Below are 18,371 nucleotides of genomic sequence, written 5' to 3' on the forward strand. Positions count from 1 at the left end.
GACAAAAATTCAGTCAAGTGTGTCTAATTATTTGACTGGTAGTTTATTTGTCCATACGCACTTTGTGCTTTGAATAATTTTTCTGTCTCCCTCATTCTTTGCAGGAGATGTACTCGAAGGGCCTGATACCTATTTCAGCAGTTAAACAAGTTCGCGCTCTGGGTGAAAATAAGTTTGAGGTGGTCACCTCTGTAAGAACCTTTGTGTTTCGGGCAGAGAAAGAAGGTGAGCCTCTTTTTTGTCTATCTCACGTTTCGACCCCCTTTCACTAATCCTTTTTAAACCAATTCACTTCCACTCTCTATCTTTTATCATCTCTGCTATAAGATAAGATGCTCTGAGGAGATATTTCACAGCACACCCAATGAGAGAGAGAGAGAGATAGAGAGAGAGAAGCCAGACTTGAGAAGCTGAAACAACCGAGACAATGATGATAGCTTTAGATTTAATATGTACAGTAAACACCCTGGTGGTGCATATTGTTGCCACACCATTGCCTGCATATTTTATGTGATATTTTCTTAGTAACCAGACGAGGCCTGGTTGCGCTGTGTTAGTCGTGTGTTAAAATATGCGGTTATGGTAATGGACGTGACATTTCCAAAACACGCTTGAAGTAGTGGTGGAACGGATCACAAAAATCACGGTACGGATCATTTACGGTTTTTGAGCCATGGGTCGGATAATTTTTTGGATCAGCAAATTAAAAAATATATTTTTTTAATTCGGCCGTTTTAGAGCGTCGGCCGACTTAGTTTTCTCGGTGTGTTCCGCACCGTCGGCAGAAATTGGTCCTTGTCTGCTTTTTTTCTGCCAATTCGACATAGTGAATCGGCGTCGGTCCGTCGGTGAAGGAAGGAACTCTGATTGGCTGTTCAGCTTAGTGAACGAGATTAAGTATTTTTTTGCACACAGTGCTACGACCAATTAATCACTCCTTTACGACTGGCTGCCTGCACATTCACTGTCCTCGCGGCTGCTGCAACTTGTGCTCATTCGCGCCTATATGGTATCTTTGTAGAACTTCAAAAAAAGAAACAAAAAGATGCTGCAGCCAATGAGCAGCCGGCGGGGGCTGGCTGCAGGACGACTCAACCTCCACGGACAGTTTTTAATGTTTTATCAGACAATAACTACACAAGATTTTGCTTTAGTATAATTTTCAGGACAATTAGGGCCGGATTCGGGACAACAGCTTAGATTTCGGGACTGACCCAAATTTTTCGGGACGTCTGGTCACCCTATTTGTGTATCTGCAGCCTGCAGCGTCGGTTTCCCTTTTTGAAGGACGAATATAGATGAATATATCTTCAGAAATAGACAGTTGTCTCATTTACACGCAGGCGCAGAACACGCATTCTAGCTGACAGTCGACAGTAGTTCTCTCGGTGTGTTCAAGTGCAGCTTTTCCCCCTGATGCAGGCAATACGAGGCGATAACACAGTCGGCTTTCATCAGCGCTAGTTCTTTGGCATCAGTTTGGTGTGTCCCGGGCTTAAGACCGACTGCACGGACCGAAAAAACTGACAAACATCCGTTTCTTTCTCAATTCCGTTTCACTTATGACATAAACGAGAGAATACTTGCCGAGACAGGTATTTTGACATAATTTTGTGTTTGTGTCCTTTCAAGGGCAAGGAAACGCGAAAGAGGAATCAATTCGGTGTTTGAGCACTGTCTGAAATGCACCTCTCTCTGCACGTGCGCTGCGAGTTTTCGGAAGAAGGGGCTTCATTGAGACCGGAACTAAACAGAGCGTTTCTTACAGATTATGTGAAAAATAATGTGTTTTTGTAACATTCAGGAATGAAAACCTGTTCTATACCCCAAAAACATAATTACTTTGTACATATTGCCTCTTCAAAGGAATTTTCTCCTGCAGAGGCCTCAGAATGTAGTTGACCTCTTAAACTACACTTAAATATGTATGTCACTGAATATCTGTAAACCTAAGCATGATGCATTTGATTTGTCATTATTTGTAAATGAAGCAACTTGACTTTCTCAAGGCCATTCAGACTGGTGAGATTATTTAACATTTCAGAAACCTTGCAGTAAAAGCAACAGTGCAAGGGTGAGGGGTTCACCATGAGCCAATCAATTACCATGTTATTGACATGGCCTTTTGCTTTCCGCATCACAATTGCTGTGGTAGATCTGTGGCTAATAGCACTGCTGTGTGCCATAGTGTCCTAGAATATCAACAAAGAATGATCTCCTCAGTACCTCCATTCTACCCAGCTCTTGTGAAATGACCTTTGACCCATAGTAAGTGAATTACTCTGAGGGAAGTCAGTTTAGGCATGCATTTAACTGTACTTTCCACCATAAGAAGAATTCAGAGACAGAGAGAGAGAGCACTGGTCCGATCTGCTCATGCATCTTTAAACAGCTTTATAGCAGTCTGAAAGAGTCATCAATCTTAAGATAAACACAAGAGAGGAGGAGAGAGAGAATGAGTGAGTGAATGAAAGAGCTGGAAGTGGGTGGTCATGGGATGAGCACAAAAGATAAGAATGAGAATTAGTGTTAGAGATCGAGCAGCACATTGGGAATCATTTAGATGCACAAGAGTGTGTGAAAACATTCATGACATCCACTCTTTCTGGGGCAGTCTTCAACTGTGCAGGTCTCTTTTTTCAGAGAGAGTGTAATATTTTGTGAATAACAATGTTTTCATGGAGAAAGGGAAAGAATATCTTTCACAGCCACCAATTTCCGAGGTTTCAGACTTTATAGGTAACCACAAAGTGCAGTTTGTAACTTTCTGTGAGGTTTTATTGAAGCCATGGTCACTCTCAGTGATAACTGGGGCTGTAAAATGAAACAGTTTGTTTTATTAAGAAAGTCTATATAATCTGCAATCTTTTCTCATGGCAACACGTGGGTTTTCAGTTCTCCTGTCAAGTTGTTTTTATCCAGTTACCTGAAACCAAATCTGCTTTTCCACCGTTGGGCCGAACAGTTCTTATAACGGTAAGGAACGGTTTGTTATATTTCCACTTGAGCTTGGTTCGGCCGCTCGCGGCCCGGAATTCTCTAACCAGCCGTGCTGAACCGTGCCAGTAGGATGCGTGTAGTGACGTCGCAACTCAGGATTGGTCACTTGTCTGTTGCCTGGCTACCAGTTTCTCTGTGGCTGGCAGAGCGCTATTTGAGCGAATAAACACACGTTAATAATAAAATTAACAGAAAAATCTGATAATCCTCCATAATGCAGTTGCTATTTACATCTTATTCCATCTGTAAAATCTTGCATTGCCAAGGCAATGATTGACGCATTTGTATTACATTCCAAAGAGCTCTGTTATCAGCTCCACATTGGAAAATTAAATCATATCCGTACCTGCTGGGCCGGATCAGCACTGAATGGAACAGTTAAGCAACGAGAACGGTTTGGCCCAACTGTGGAAAAAAGGCTTAAACGATTTCGGTCACGCTTTAGATTAGGGTCCGATTCTCACTATTAACTAACTTTTAACTATGACTTTTGCCTCAATAAACTCCTAATTACTTCTTAATAATAGTTAGTAAGATAGTTAAGTTTATGTATTGGGTAGGATTAAGGGATGTAGAATATGGTCATGTAGAATAAATAAATACATTTTATGAATATAAAATTATAAATGTCTTTACAGTCAATTTTAATCAATTTAATGCATCCTTTCTGAATAAAAGTATTAACTTCTTACTGACCCCATGTTGGGACCATGCTAACCAGCCAAACTTTGACCTTGATACACACACACACAGCCTTATAGCTGATGTTTATCAATAAATGGAGAAAATGTTTGTAATGGATTAAATCATATTCATAAATCAAACCCAGGTGTAATGTTTAACAAAAGTAAAGTTATCTGCACTCTTTGGTGTTATTTAATTATCACCTATGAATAAAACTCCCTGACAGCAGTCTGGCAAAAAATACTTTACACATGTCAGTCCATAAAGTGTGGGGAAAGCTGTTACTTTTTTTCATTATTACAGGTTTGTATTCCAGTCTTCCTTTTCTTGTGCAATGTGAGGAAAACATAATGAGATGTGTGAGCGAGGCAAGCAAAGAGCAATATTGCCAAAATGTACCTCTCTCAGGTGGCTTTAGTTTATACATATGCACATATGAGTGTCAATACTGAATCAAACATTTGTTTTCATAATCATAAAATAGAACTGAACTTAAGTTAAGTAGTCAAATATGGTTATATACAGTGAGGAAAATAAGTATTTGAACACCCTGATATTTTGCAAGTTCTCCCACTTAGAAATCATGGAGGGGTCTGAAATTGTCATCGTAGGTGCATGTCCACTGTGAGAGACATAATCAAAAAAAAAAAATCCAGAAATCACAATGTATGATTTAACTATTTATTTGTATAATACAGCTGCAAATAAGTATTTTAACACCTGTCTATCAGTTAGAATTCTGACCCTCAAAGACCTGTTAGTCTGCCTTTAAAATGTCCACCTCCACTCCATTTATTATCCTAAATTAGATGCACCTGTTTGAGGTCGTTAGCTGCATAAAGACACCTGTCCACCCCATACAATCAGTAAGAATCCAACTACTAACATGGCCAAGACCAAAGAGCTGTCCAAAGACACTAGAGACAAAATTGTACACCTCCAGAAGGCTGGAAAGGGCTACGGGGAAATTGCCAAGCAGCTTGGTGAAAAAAGGTCCACTGTTGGAGCAATCATTAGAAAATGGAAGAAGCTAAACATGACTGTCAGTCTCCCTCGGACTGGGGCTCCATGCAAGATCTCACCTCGTGGGGTCTCAATGATCCTAAGAAAGGTGAGAAATCAGCCCAGAACTACACGGGAGGAGCTGGTCAATGACCTGAAAAGAGCTGGGACCACCGTTTCCAAGGTTACTGTTGGTAATACACTAAGACGTCATGGTTTGAAATCATGCATGGCACGTAAGGTTCCCCTGCTTAAACCAGCACATGTCAAGGCCCGTCTTAAGTTTGCCAATGACCATTTGGATGATCCAGAGGAGTCATGGGAGAAAGTCATGTGGTCAGATGAGACCAAAATAGAACTTTTTGGTCATAATTCCACTAAACGTGTTTGGAGGAAGAAGAATGATGAGTACCATCCCAAGAACACCATCCCCACTGTGAAGCATGGGGGCGGTAGCATCATGCTTTGGGGGTGTTTTTCTGCACATGGGACAGGGCGACTGCACTGTATTAAGGAGAGGATGACCGGGGCCATGTATTGCGAGATTTTGGGGAACAACCTCCTTCCCTCAGTTAGAGCATTGAAGATGGGTCGAGGCTGGGTCTTCCAACATGACAATGACTCGAAGCACACAGCCAGGATAACCAAGGAGTGGCTCTGTAAGAAGCATATCAAGGTTCTGGCGTGGCCTAGCCAGTCTCCAGACCTAAACCCAATAGAGAATCTTTGGAGGGAGCTCAAACTCCGTGTTTCTCAGCAACAGCCCAGAAACCTGACTGATCTAGAGAAGATCTGTGTGGAGGAGTGGGCCAAAATCCCTCCTGCAGTGTGTGCAAACCTGGTGAAAAACTACAGGAAACGTTTGACCTCTGTAATTGCAAACAAAGGCTACTGTACCAAATATTAACATTGATTTTCTCAGGTGTTCAAATACTTATTTGCAGCTGTATCATACAAATAAATAGTTAAAAAATCATACATTGTGATTTCAGGATTTTTTTTTTTAGATTATGTCTCTCACAGTGGACATGCACCTACAATGACAATTTCAGACCCCTCCATGATTTCTAAGTGGGAGAACTTGCAAAATAGCAGGGTGTTCAAATACTTATTTTCCTCACTGTATCTGATGCACTTACATTGCGCCTAAAACTCTTTTGCTGACTACAAGCAAAATTTTAGTTTTGTCTGAAAGACACTGTATGCAGAAACACTCACCTTTATTGAAATGAGATCCTGCTCTCTCTCTCCCCTTACTCACACACTCCTCTCTCTCTCTCTCTCTCTCTCTCTCTCTCTCTCTCTCTCTCTCTCTCTCTGGATGTGGCAGGTGCTGTAGACCTGCAGAGGATAAGAGTATCCAGCTGTTAATGTTTTTTGGCTAGTGTGTGTGCTTGCAACGAATTTGTGCAAGCCCCTGTAGCCCTATTTAAACAGCACAAGAGAACCCTCTCAGGCTTCCTTCCCCCATCTCACAAGCACACACACAAACACAGAGGCAGACGCAATACAATGAGACACAGGGGCTTTTGCATACCTGCTTTGTTTGCAGATTTAAAAGTTTATAAAGTATAACAATAATATTAGACACTTTTTCCTTCCCTTTTATTCCCGTGGCACAGCACGCATGCATACCTGCGCGTTCACCAACATACATCAAACAGAATGCAGCGTTCCTCCACAGTTACGCTCACCACTTCTTACCTCCCTCCATCTTCTGTCTTCCCTCTAAGGAGAACGTCAGGATTGGCTAGAGGTTCTCCAGTCTGCAGTGAGCTCCCAGTCCTCCATTTCCCGTCAGCCTCGCAAAAATAACACAAACAGGAGTGGCTACGTCGAGCTGCGCGGCCTCAAAGGAAGAGTCTACCTCAGCCTCATGGGAACCAGCTTCAGACTCTGTAAAACAGACCAGGTAGATCTATACATCTTTTTTTTGTTAGTTTTTTTTGGGGGGGGGATCCCATCCATCCATCCATCAATCACTCTATATTTACTCTGTAATACTCTCTGTATTACGTATTTTTTCTTATTCCCCCTTTGTTTGTGATATAATTAGATACTGTTATGTCATTTTAGTAAAATAACTGCAACTTTCACAAATTTAAAAGTAGTAGGACGTGTGTTTTGTTCTCCTTCCTATGTGAATGAGCCCATATGCTGAGAGTGTAGTTATTACAATGCACACGCAAGCCATGGCACCTCGCATGCAAATGTATGTGATCTATACCCAATTGGTCTCAGTTTTAAATGAGATTAAGCAGAGAAGGTTATTCTGTGTGAATAGGCGGCACACACACTTTATCATCTCTGTTTGTCTTTCATTATTTTCCTTATTAGCACGAGCAAACATCTTTGTCTTCATTCTGCAAGGAAATTGTTTTTCGTCAGGCGATTTAGCATGCGGAAGGGGGAAAGAGAAAGAGAGCAGTGAAAATGGAAATTGATTGTATTGTTTTTGCATTAAATCCCCTCTGTGGCAACCACTCCGACAAGTGGTGAGATAAACGGGAGGGAGTGGAGGAAAAGATGGCATGGGGCAAAAGTAAAGGAGTGAGGGAAAGGGAATGAATGAGGAACTGGGCAGAGAGACAAGAATGGAGGGATAACAGAGGGAGGTGAAGACAGCAGTGACTGTTGAGGGATGAAGAAAACACAAAGGAGCATCAAGATGGAGAGAAGGAGACATAGAGAGAGAGGAAAAAGGTGCGGTGGTGGGTAGCTCGGTTCATGTTCAGTGAAGTGGAGTATTTAATTTAACAAGATGAACGAGCTGCCCAGGACGCTGTTTTTTTCCCCCATTCCCGTCTTGGAGAGGATGAAGTGTGCTGCCCTTTTCTCCTCTGAGGTCGGGCCATGATGTTTTCCCAAGGTAATGAAAGCCAACCTAACAGGCAAGCCCAAATCACGTGATGCCACTACAGTTTAGTGCTACATCGATTTTTGATTTCCTTACTTAAACTATTTGCTCCAAAACAAAGAACACAAAAATACGAAGCACATTGATGCTGGAATGGCACTTTGCGGGGTCTCTGATGGCTAACGTTTAAAGTTTAAAAGGACAATTAGAAGATGTCTGAGGAAATTCTTGAATTTCAGCCTGAGCTCCCAATGAGACTGTATGATACGGTGATCTAAAAATATGGTAACACTTTATTTTGATGGTCCCTTTTGAACATTCTGTTAACTGTAAGTAACTTTTTTTTTTAAGAACAAGTCAACTAACTCTCATTAGAGTTTTAGTAGACTGCCTGCTTAAAATCTGCTAAATCTTTATTGTGATGCTCCCCCAATACTGACTGTAAGTATTTCAAGTACGTCAACTTATTCTAACACTAACCCTACCAGTCTACTAATACTCTACAAACATTCTAATGAGAGTTAATTGACATGTAGGTGCAATGTTACTTAGTTAACAGAATGTGTTAAAGGGGCCATCAGAATAAAGTGAAACCAAAAATATGTTTTGTTGAAAAGTATGTTAGCTTAGGGGTTTACAATTTTCTGTTTTGCTTGTTTTAGAAGGTTTGTCATTATATGTTTATTAGAGATGCATTCATTTTGTCAGGTTTCAGGAAGGGATGAGGCGAGAAAGCAGTTGCAGGGAACAATGGGCTTATTATTAAATAAAACAAAACAAACAAAAACTACCCCGTAGGGGAAAAAGAGACTGGCAATGGGCAAGGCAGGGCTGGACACGACAAGTCAGGTATGGCAGGACAAAGTAGATACATTTGACATGAACTGGCATAGGACTGAAAACACAAGGAGAATAAATAGGAATTATTAAGAATAAATTAAGGAGGTTAATGAGAGACAGCAGTTGGGGCAAATATAATCAGGTAACTAAAAGGGCAGGGTAAAAGGTGCGTTCATGCCATATCGTAATTACGTGATTTCAACTTGCGTTCCCGTAGAGCTCGTATGGGTAGGCTTGTTCGACTTCATGCAGCGCTGCATAGACTGATCGGCGGCTGATTTGAAGCAGTGCATGCCGGTTAGAAATTTTGTCCGACTTGAGACAGCGCTGACGCCACGTGACTCTGTCGTATGCCATCAAAGTACCGCAAGAGCGATTCGAGATGAGCTCTGATGACGACACAGCTGTTCCATGATTGGCTGAATCCATTTATTCTCACACCTTCAGTTTTACTAAAGCTCACAAATTTGTTTTTTATAACAGAAACATCTTTTTTCATGTAGTCGCAATGTTATTGTGTCATGTTTATCAAAATAAAACTGATAAAAAAACGTAGACCCCACTTCATTGATAGTATAGGCTTATGCTGAACTTTATTCTTGTACAAACAGATGCTGTATTAAGCAGTATATAAAGCATTGAATGAAAATGTCTTTGAAAAGTCTGTGTATTTGACAAATATTGCAGTTATTTCACTTTAGCTGTGGTAAAGTATGCAAACGCAGCACGAGCGTCACTACAGGAAACAGGAAGTGTCGGACTTCACGTCTCCGTTTTCAGCTCCTGCACGCGGCAACTCTCCGATCGGTTACATCTAGCCGCAGCCGATTTCCAACACACCTTACAGCTTGTAAGATGGGAATTGTCTGAGAGCTCCTACTTGTACCACATGACCACTGTACCACCTGATCGCTGCAGATTCATTTAGGAGTTGGTGTGAATGCAGCATAAGATAATAAACAGGAGAGCACATGGCACATAGAAACAAACATGACAAGGGCATGTGCTCACACCAAACTTGACAAAAATAAGAGCACATGACCAGTTAACACAATCACAAGCCCCACAAAACCGACTGTGTGTCCACACTAAACATGACAACATGAAATGCAACCAATAAAAAACACAAGCCATATTCTACACAGAACAAGACAACACAAGAACTCCTGGCCACTGAAAACATAAAGCATGCGCTCTACAAAACACACGTGGTGAAAGCGTGGTGAGTGAATGAACGAACACTAAATCGTGCACTCACAACAAGAGACAAAACATGGAGCATGAATGCCTGAACCCCAACACTGAACCGAAACAGAAGTGTCGGGATCTAAACACCATGCTCAGCACATACAGCGTATCACGCGAATGAAACAGCGTACGGCCCAAGCGAACTCAGACCTGCACACTCACAATGACAAGACAGTAGGAGTGTCAGGGCGCTGTCATTTGCATTTAATCTAATTTAATTTTACTGAAATGGAGAGTGTGCTATGGATGAAAGTTGAAATTTGACAACTGATTTCACACATATCTGTAATCAAATCATTTCTGCTATAAACTCTGAGGTGTCTTTACTAGCTGAGCAAAAAATAGTTTTTTAACAAACTAAAAAGATTAAGAAGCTGTTCACATAGGCAATGCTCCGTCTGAGCTGTTTTTTTTAAATTATTTTTATATTTGGTCATTACATTGAGTCTTGCTGTTTGAGTGTTAACTATTCAGCTCTCGACACAAGTGCTGCAATTTTAATACACCGTATCAAGTTTAAAGTAGTTCAGCTTTGACAATAACATCTCAAGAACCCTGTTCCGTAATGTTATTCTGTTTTTAAACCAGGGCCATGCAACATTCAGAATGCGTGTACTGGAACAAAGAAAAATTGGAGCACATACACGCATAATGGATTGACCAACAAACTGTCAATCTTTTTTTTTTTTCTCTTTTTGAATCTAGGTTGGTAAAACTGTGTTCTGCCCAATGTAACCCCTGTAACCACATGCAATCCACTCTATTTGTGAAAAGTTTTTAGAAACCTTCTTTTGGCCAAATTTTAAGACCTCATCACATGTGTCCTTGACAGTAAAGGCAATCCTGTTGCAATGAGCTCAGTGGAAAAAAAATCTATCCAACATAGAAAAAGATGAAATATCTCATACAAAATAAATATAATATGTCTTAACCAATTTTATCAATACTTTTTCAGTATTTTAATCTAATCAAAATGTACTATTAAAATGCCAAACTCTCTGCAATCAGCTGCGAAGCTGTTAAATCTTCTGCATGGTTTGTGTGAGAGTTTCTGTCTATGCAGAACTTTCCAAATTGTGATGGCAGCTGCACTTGGCAATGAGCAAGGCATCTCACTTGGTTTATAATGGAGCCTTAAGGGGGTCGCACACCGGACGCGCAGCTCAGCGCTGCGTCGCGCCACGTCTAGACAACTCTCACCTGAAAATCCGATAACATCAGCAACTTTGTGATTTCTGTAAATAAATATAAAACTAAATGTATATTGCAGCACAGGGTGAAGTCCGTATATACATTAACTACGATTTGAGACACATAAATGTAAATTTAATATAAAACTATGTAAATGGCGCTCTGTGGCGCGGCAGGATTTTGAACACAGTCCTGAGCCATTGTTGGGCGCCGCGGACAGACGCCGCCAGTGTGTGTACTCTCATGGAGAATAATGTGTTTGAATTTAAAAGACGTGGCGCTGCGTGGCGCTGAGCTGCGCGTCCGGTGTGCGACCCCCTTTAGGGTTCTGAAATAAAAGACTGGGGGCTGTTTTTATGTTGTGGACAAAATAAGTTTTTGTGTAAAATAAGTATACAGAAAAGAAAGACCTTGCAGTGTATTATGAGTAATGTGTCCATTTACTGTAATAGCATTTGTTATATCATTCTCTGGTCATGACCTCACTGTGGTTGTGTCAGTCTCTCTCTCTCTCTCTCTCTCTCTCTCTCTCTCTCTCTCTCTCTCTCTCTCTCTCTCTCTCTCTCTCTCTCTCTCTCTCTCTCTCTCTCTCTCTCTCTCTCTCTCTCTCTCTCTCTCTCTCTCTCTCTCTAACTTTACTCACACCTGTTCACACCAGACTCTATTACTAGATAAGGCATGTGTCACTACTTTTGAGTCTCTCTGAGGGAGTTTTCCTTTTAATTACATTTGACAGAGGTGGTAGACTCTCTCATCAAAGATGACTCAAATCATGATGCAGTCTGAAGTTCATTCATTTCTATAAGACATATTGCAGAAATTCTCGATTCTTATCTAAGAGTCTTAAGGCCACCAAGGACGAGAACTATAACCATAACGTTTTAAATGCACATTAACGATGTCAGTGTGATCACTTTCAGAATGTTTTTTTTTTTCCAGCTGATTAATCATTAAAACATTGGCACTCAATCGGAATCCATCAACTTTAAAGAGCTTGAAAATTTAAAGCAGCAGTTATTGTGGACACTAATGTAGTTATCATTCTTGGTGTGGACGGGCCTTTACTTTGAAAAAAATCATCCTATTGAACCCACTCAGATTCTTTAGCCAGGTGGATCTTGAATGAAACTTCAAAAAAAAAGAATTTTTTTTTTCCTTTGATGATCAATTTGCATAATTTTTGTGAGTAAAAATGTGTCTTTTAAATGCTGTGGAATCACATATTAATGACTACATTTGGTGAGTCCAATCGAGTTCACCTTTCACAGATCATTTGCTTTATAGTGAAAATTGTGTCATCAACTGGCTTTCATGACACTCAAATCACAAATGAAGTCATTATCGAAAATGCCAAATGCTGATCTCTTCCACTCTGCTGTCAAGTTGCTATTTGCGATTTTGGCTTGGTTCACTTAAAAGGGTCCCCTTGCAAAACCTCAAAGAAAACTAGGCTAACATGTCTTAAGGCCCGATCACACCAAGAGCGATAACAATGAAGATAATTAATGATAACTATATTAGCATCCACAACAACGAACGTTAACGCTCTGTGCTCGCAGGTTTGTCGTCTGCCGCTTTAAATGCTTGAGCTCTTTAAAGCAGGGTGGATTCTGATAGGATGATTGACTGTCAATGTTTTTATCATTCATCAGCTGGAAAAAATTGCTCTGAAAGTGATTCCAACGATATTGTTTCTCTGTGCCATTATCATTATAGTTGTGATGTGGACTTTATTTTATAATTAGAATGATTTTTAGAACCATATCTGTATCATTATTGTTATCGTTATCGTCCTTGGTGTAAATGAGCCTTTAATCTTACAAAATTAAATAAGTTTCTTTAAAAAATACGTTCTTTTTTTTTTGGGCGTCTTGAAGTGGCCCAGGACTTAAATAATAAACAATAACTGGACTGAAAAAATATATATAAAATAAAAATGGCTACCCACACTTCATACTTGTATAAGTAATGTCTTGAGATACAGTACTGTCGATACAGTAGCCTTAGACTGTTGTCATCTCCTTTCTTCTTGTCCCCTTGAGGTCTTTATATTGCTGTTGTCCTTGAAGTATTCGGTAAAGTTTGTTGTGTTGTGTATTTTCTGCTTGTTCTTGATTCAGACGCTGATCAATGAATCAGCAGGTATTCACCCTCCAGTGAGCTCTGTGTCTGTTCTGTGCTCTCCTTGACCATTCTCACACAACAGTTTCCTTGCATTTTATAGTTAGCTTCAGCTTGTGAATATGTTGGATTGTTCATTATGGCAGTGGCTTATCTGCTTCATTTGCTGTAATATGTTTATTTCTTTATTTTTGTTCCTGATCATATATGTGGATATGAAAAATGTAGTGTTTTATAAAGATCTTATTTTGATATTATGCTGGTTGTTCACAGGATTTTAATGCAGGGCTGGCCATCGCTGCAGTGGACCTGACGGCTGCGTGTGTGAAACCGGTTGAGAGGAAAGGATTTGAGATCACTACACCTTTCAAATCCTTCTGGTAAACTACTAAGATATTATAACTGTATTAGCATAAGGCCAGAGAGTAAGAACATCTCTTATCAAAATACAATATTAGCATAAATTGAACAGTAGATGGTTTTAAACAGATTGCAGATGACCTCCAAACAGAGTTAAGCCTCTACCTGGACTTCCTTAATATCACTTTATGCTTAAAAACAAAAAAAAACAAAAAAAAAACATCAAAGCTTCACTCAAGGTTAGACTTGGAGGATTAAGTGTTCTTAGTGTAATTATAAATTTATTTACACAAATGCCTTCAGATTATGAGTTCAAAAAGAGTTTCTGATTACATAATCTTTTTCATATTTCATAATCTGGTTATTTGGAAAATAAACTCTTAGAGAAATTACGCAAAAACATTGCATAGTTGCATGTGCTGTATCTTACAATTTTGTGCATATCAATGTTGTGCTTTTATTTCTTTTTTTATATTAAGACATAGCAATGCTCATGTCAGATGATGTTGGAATCAACTAAGAGCATTAGTTGAGTCTCTTGAGCGTGTTTTGATGAGTAGAGCTATTTTTGAATAAACGTTAACAGAGTTGCATGTAGACATTATACAGCAAGGCAACTCACTATTGTTTGAGCATAGTCATATTGTACTATATATGTTTAAGTGTGGGATTGACTTATCATGCCATTTAAAAACTTTTGTTGATCTGCTCTTCACAACTATTTGTGTTGAAGTGCAGCATGGGTGGATCAAAAGAGATTTACTTAGAAAACTTAGAAAAAGAGTTGTTGAAGCACTTAAGTCTTGGAGGAATTATGAAAGGATGTTTTGAGTCCCCAGAGTTATGGACGAAATTCTCACCATCTCTACATTACCTTAGATTGGGCATCCTTCAATCCTAAGTTCAAGAACATGCTGAAGAGTCCTCAAACAACATAGAAAGAATATTAATGGCCAGATTTACTAAACAGGGCAAATTAGCGTGAGAGCGCAATCCCATAAAATCGCTGATGGGAGACGAAACTTTTGCGCATGATTTACTGACAACGAGCAAATTAATGAACACGGATGCTGCGGATCATTTCCATAATGACCAACGCTACCAGGAGCAGCACAAATTAGCGTCTGGTTTAACACATGCTTTTTTTTTGGCAGTTAACTTATAAACCGTTAAATATAGTCCTACTGTGAGCTATGAGGTTGTTAATGGTATTTGCTTCTTTTGAAGCAATCAGCCCACATTATTTTAACTTTTTTTTTTTTTTTTTTAAATAATTGTTTAACAGTGGAATTTACTGTGGAATAATACATTACCCATGATGCTGTACAAAATATTCCACCAATAAGAGTCGAAACTAAATGCAAAGAACTCATTAGCTCGCTCACCCACTCCCATGAAACACCTCAAATAACGTAATTGAGTTTGCTTTCCTTCGCTCTCAAAATACTTATGTATGTGTGTTTTTGCAATACAATATATTTGTTATATATATAATCAACTTTTTTGAATGAATAGTTTCATATTTGTAGTTCTTTCCTCTCACTATAGCCGTTAAGTACACAGTCTTGTAGCTTTCTATTTTTCAAATCAAAGTTTGTAATATTATGATTCACCTTGTAGTTGGTTGGTTTGGTTCTTTTTTTAGACTTTTTAAAAAAAAAAATCCCTATAGGAGAAGTGAATGGAAAAATACTTCTGGAACCAACGCTTCTAAAAAAGGGGATGGGCACTAATGCACTCAATAGCAAACCACACTGATCCAATGATCCAATCAATTCTTGATGGACAAAATCAAGTCCCACTCTTCTTTGAAAGAAGCTTTTTCACTTGGATAAATGTCACAATAGGTAAGAAAAGATGATCGCAACTTCTGTTTCATGCCAACTTGAATTTATTGTTAGAATATTTATTTACTGTTCAAATCACATACATTTTTTTTAAGTGAGAAATATCTATGGCTTATTTATCATTTAATCATATCACAAAAACAAAGATGAAAATACATTTATACCTTATAGAAAATAGCTATGAAAAATACATTTTTCTGAGCAATTCCTGCAGAAATACTAGAATGTATTCATAGTATTTATAAACTTTTCTCACAACTGGATCTGGAACTGTATTGTTTTGTTCCTGAATTGTTTTAGCTAAACCCACAGAAACCTTTCTAATTACTATTATAGTTCTCTTACATATCTCCTCCCAATATCTAGTTTGTAAAAAAATTTCCATGAGAGGTGAAACTTTTGGCTTGATTCATTAGAGCATTCTTACTTCTTAGTATTAGTGATTGCACCAACCAAAATAGAATATGGATTAAACCGTTGAAGTTCACAAAAAGATTAGTGTCAAACCGTTGAAACTTTTTTGCCTGTGTATAATGGAATTGAATGCTTTCATAGGTGGACAGTGTGAGATTTATTAAAGGCAGAGGAAACTCCGTCGATTTCTCCTTTTTGAGCCTTTTTAGTATAATTTTTTTTTTCCAGAGTTTGTTGCCTGCTGTGTTATTTTCTAGCAGCCATTCTCTCATTATGACTGTCCTGCCACTCTGATACTATTCATCTGAAGCACACTCAGTATTGATCTGTTTTTTCTTCCTCTCTTGTTCTTTTTTTCTTTATAAACATCAGCTCTGTTATAACAGCTGTACAGTACAGGCATCGCTCACCTGTGACCCCACGCAAGCTGATGTTTCCAACAAAGCAGCCATTTGCGGAGGCCTAATCGATGAGATGTTTTCGTGTTTGTTTTTTAATGATCCTTTTATGGCTGATGCAGTTCCCTGGCTAAAAAAAAAGAAACACAACAAACAATGAAAAGTTATCGCTCTCTTTCTTTGGCTGGTGCGCACTCTGCACTGTTAAAGATTTTTGCTCTTTATCTTTTATCTTTGTTTTTGTGGACAGGACAGGATATTGATCTGTTTGTAGTTGCGTTCTAAACGTTGAGCGATGTGAGGCTGGCTGACTATTTAGTATTAGTTGTTGGCAAAATAATTGGAATTTTTTCTCAGAAATGACATATCAAGGTCTCTGTGCTCATTTAAAATAATGGGTGCAGAGGGGGTCATAATGGAAATGGAAAGCAGATTCAGAGCTATTGCTGGTTTTTACAATTAGGCTGCACTGCCTCATCACTGCCAATCATAATGCTATAATGAACGTTTAAAAAGGGGTGTTCGCCATTGTTATTTGTCTGCTACTTGACCTGAGTTGGGTTTTTGGTCAGGATGAAATTTAACTAGTATAACTTTGGATATTATTTTTAATAACACAATTATTATAAAAATAATTATAATAAATACTCTGTATTGTATATATCATAACATATTTTATTTACACATACACAGACTCCCCATATTTGAGTCAGTGCTTAGAGAGCTGTTTGTTAGGGATTTCAGGCCTCATCTTAAAATTTGACAATACCAGATTAAAAGTATAGTTTACCCTGCAATGTGGATTCTATCATTCATTTACTCATCCAAACCTTTAGGTCTTGCGTCTGTGGAACAAAAAATAAGAAATTCTGAGAAATGTGCTAATCTCTCTTTTCCATGCAATCACAGTGAATGGGGACTGAAGCTTGCAAGTTTATAAATGGTCTATTTAAATGGTCTATATGTGACCCTGGATCACAAAACCAGTCTTATGTTGCACGGGAATATTTGTGGCAATAGCCAACAAAACATTGTATGGGTCAAAATTATAGATTTTTCTTTTATGCCAAAAATCATTAGGATATTAAGTAAAGATCATGTTCCATGAAGATATTTTGTAAATTTCCCACCTTAAATATATAAAACATTTTTGTGAATGGATGCAGCACTATCGCCAATAGAAATGGACAACTTTAAAGGCAATTTTCTCAATATTTCGATTTTTTGTACCCTCAGATTCCAGATTTTCAAATAGTTGTATCTCGGCCAAATATTGTCCTATCCTAACAAACCATACATCAATGGAAAGATTATGTATTCAGCTTTCATGTGATGTATAAATCTCAATAAAAAAAAAATGACACATAAGACTGGTTTTGTGGTAGAGGTTTCACATATAACTTGTGCGCTCTAATCCAACTCTTCTGAAATCATGATTCCCTTCAGTGAGATGTAAACATTGCAGAACTGGACCAGTTTGATTTGTGAAGTTTGAATTTTTATTTGTATGGACTATATTTCTGATACTTTTATAAAAAGCTTTAGTCTCCATTCAAAAGAGTGGCCAAGAGCCATAGTCTTTAGAATTTCTCATCTCTTTTCTGTTCCACAGAAGAAAATCAGTCATACAGGTTGCTGTACCTTTAATGTCCATGAAAAAAAGCTCAATTGTCTCTTCCCAGACAGCAACATAGTATTGGCCCGGATCCGACCCACATCTGGTACACATGTTGATTCCACACGGCCCAGATGTGGGCCGGATCTGGACCGACACTGTGTTGCTGTCTGGGTTGTCTGACCAAATTAACCCGATTCAAAATCTGTGTAGGGCAATCATTTGCCCTCACTCAAAATTCCTGATTCCATGGATTTCTATTGAAATGACTGGATTATCTCATAACAGCGGTAAATGTTACTACACACTTTTCAGAGATATATATCAGTTGCAAATGATTGCAAAGCTTTACTGGCACTTTTGTGCACATTAAGGCTACGTCCACACTGCATGCCTTAATGCTCAATTCTGATTTATTGCTCAAGTCTGATTGTTTTGTTCGCCTGTTCACCATTATCTTTTAAATGTGGCCAATATCAGATTCAAGTGTGAACTGGTTACCGTCCTGAACTGACCCTCAAGAACGAATTTAATGACGGCACGCAGCACATTGGTTACTGAAGTCAGTATTTACGCGTTCATTTATTAGGTTATGTGCCTAGCGGAAGCCAGCCAATTTGTGCGCAGGCAAAAGAGAAAAAAAAGAAAGAGAGCAACGTTTTTCTCATACAGTTTTTCCTCAAGTTTTATTTTATAAGGCTGTCACCATAATACTTATGAGAATAACAGCTCAGCATCACTCCACTGACTAACGTTGCTGCTGTCTTTTTTTATTCAAAGAACTATCGGTATGT

General features: G+C 38.8%; 1 protein-coding gene across 2 annotated transcripts in view; it reads left to right on the top strand.

Moving 5' to 3' along the window:
• arap2 (ArfGAP with RhoGAP domain, ankyrin repeat and PH domain 2) overlaps positions 1 to 18,371 on the top strand; it is a 106,600-nt gene that overhangs the window by 36,893 nt on the left and 51,336 nt on the right. For both annotated transcript variants that reach the window (XM_084108155.1, XM_084108156.1), the window contains exons 8-10: positions 105 to 225; positions 6,420 to 6,598; positions 13,217 to 13,323. In XM_084108155.1, coding sequence (XP_083964281.1) covers positions 105 to 225; positions 6,420 to 6,598; positions 13,217 to 13,323 — 407 coding nt within the window. The remainder of the gene's footprint in view (positions 1 to 104; positions 226 to 6,419; positions 6,599 to 13,216; positions 13,324 to 18,371) is intronic.

This window comes from Abramis brama (genome assembly GCF_963993115.1).
Source record: "Abramis brama genome assembly, chromosome: 3".
Taxonomy (NCBI): domain Eukaryota; kingdom Metazoa; phylum Chordata; class Actinopteri; order Cypriniformes; family Leuciscidae; genus Abramis; species Abramis brama.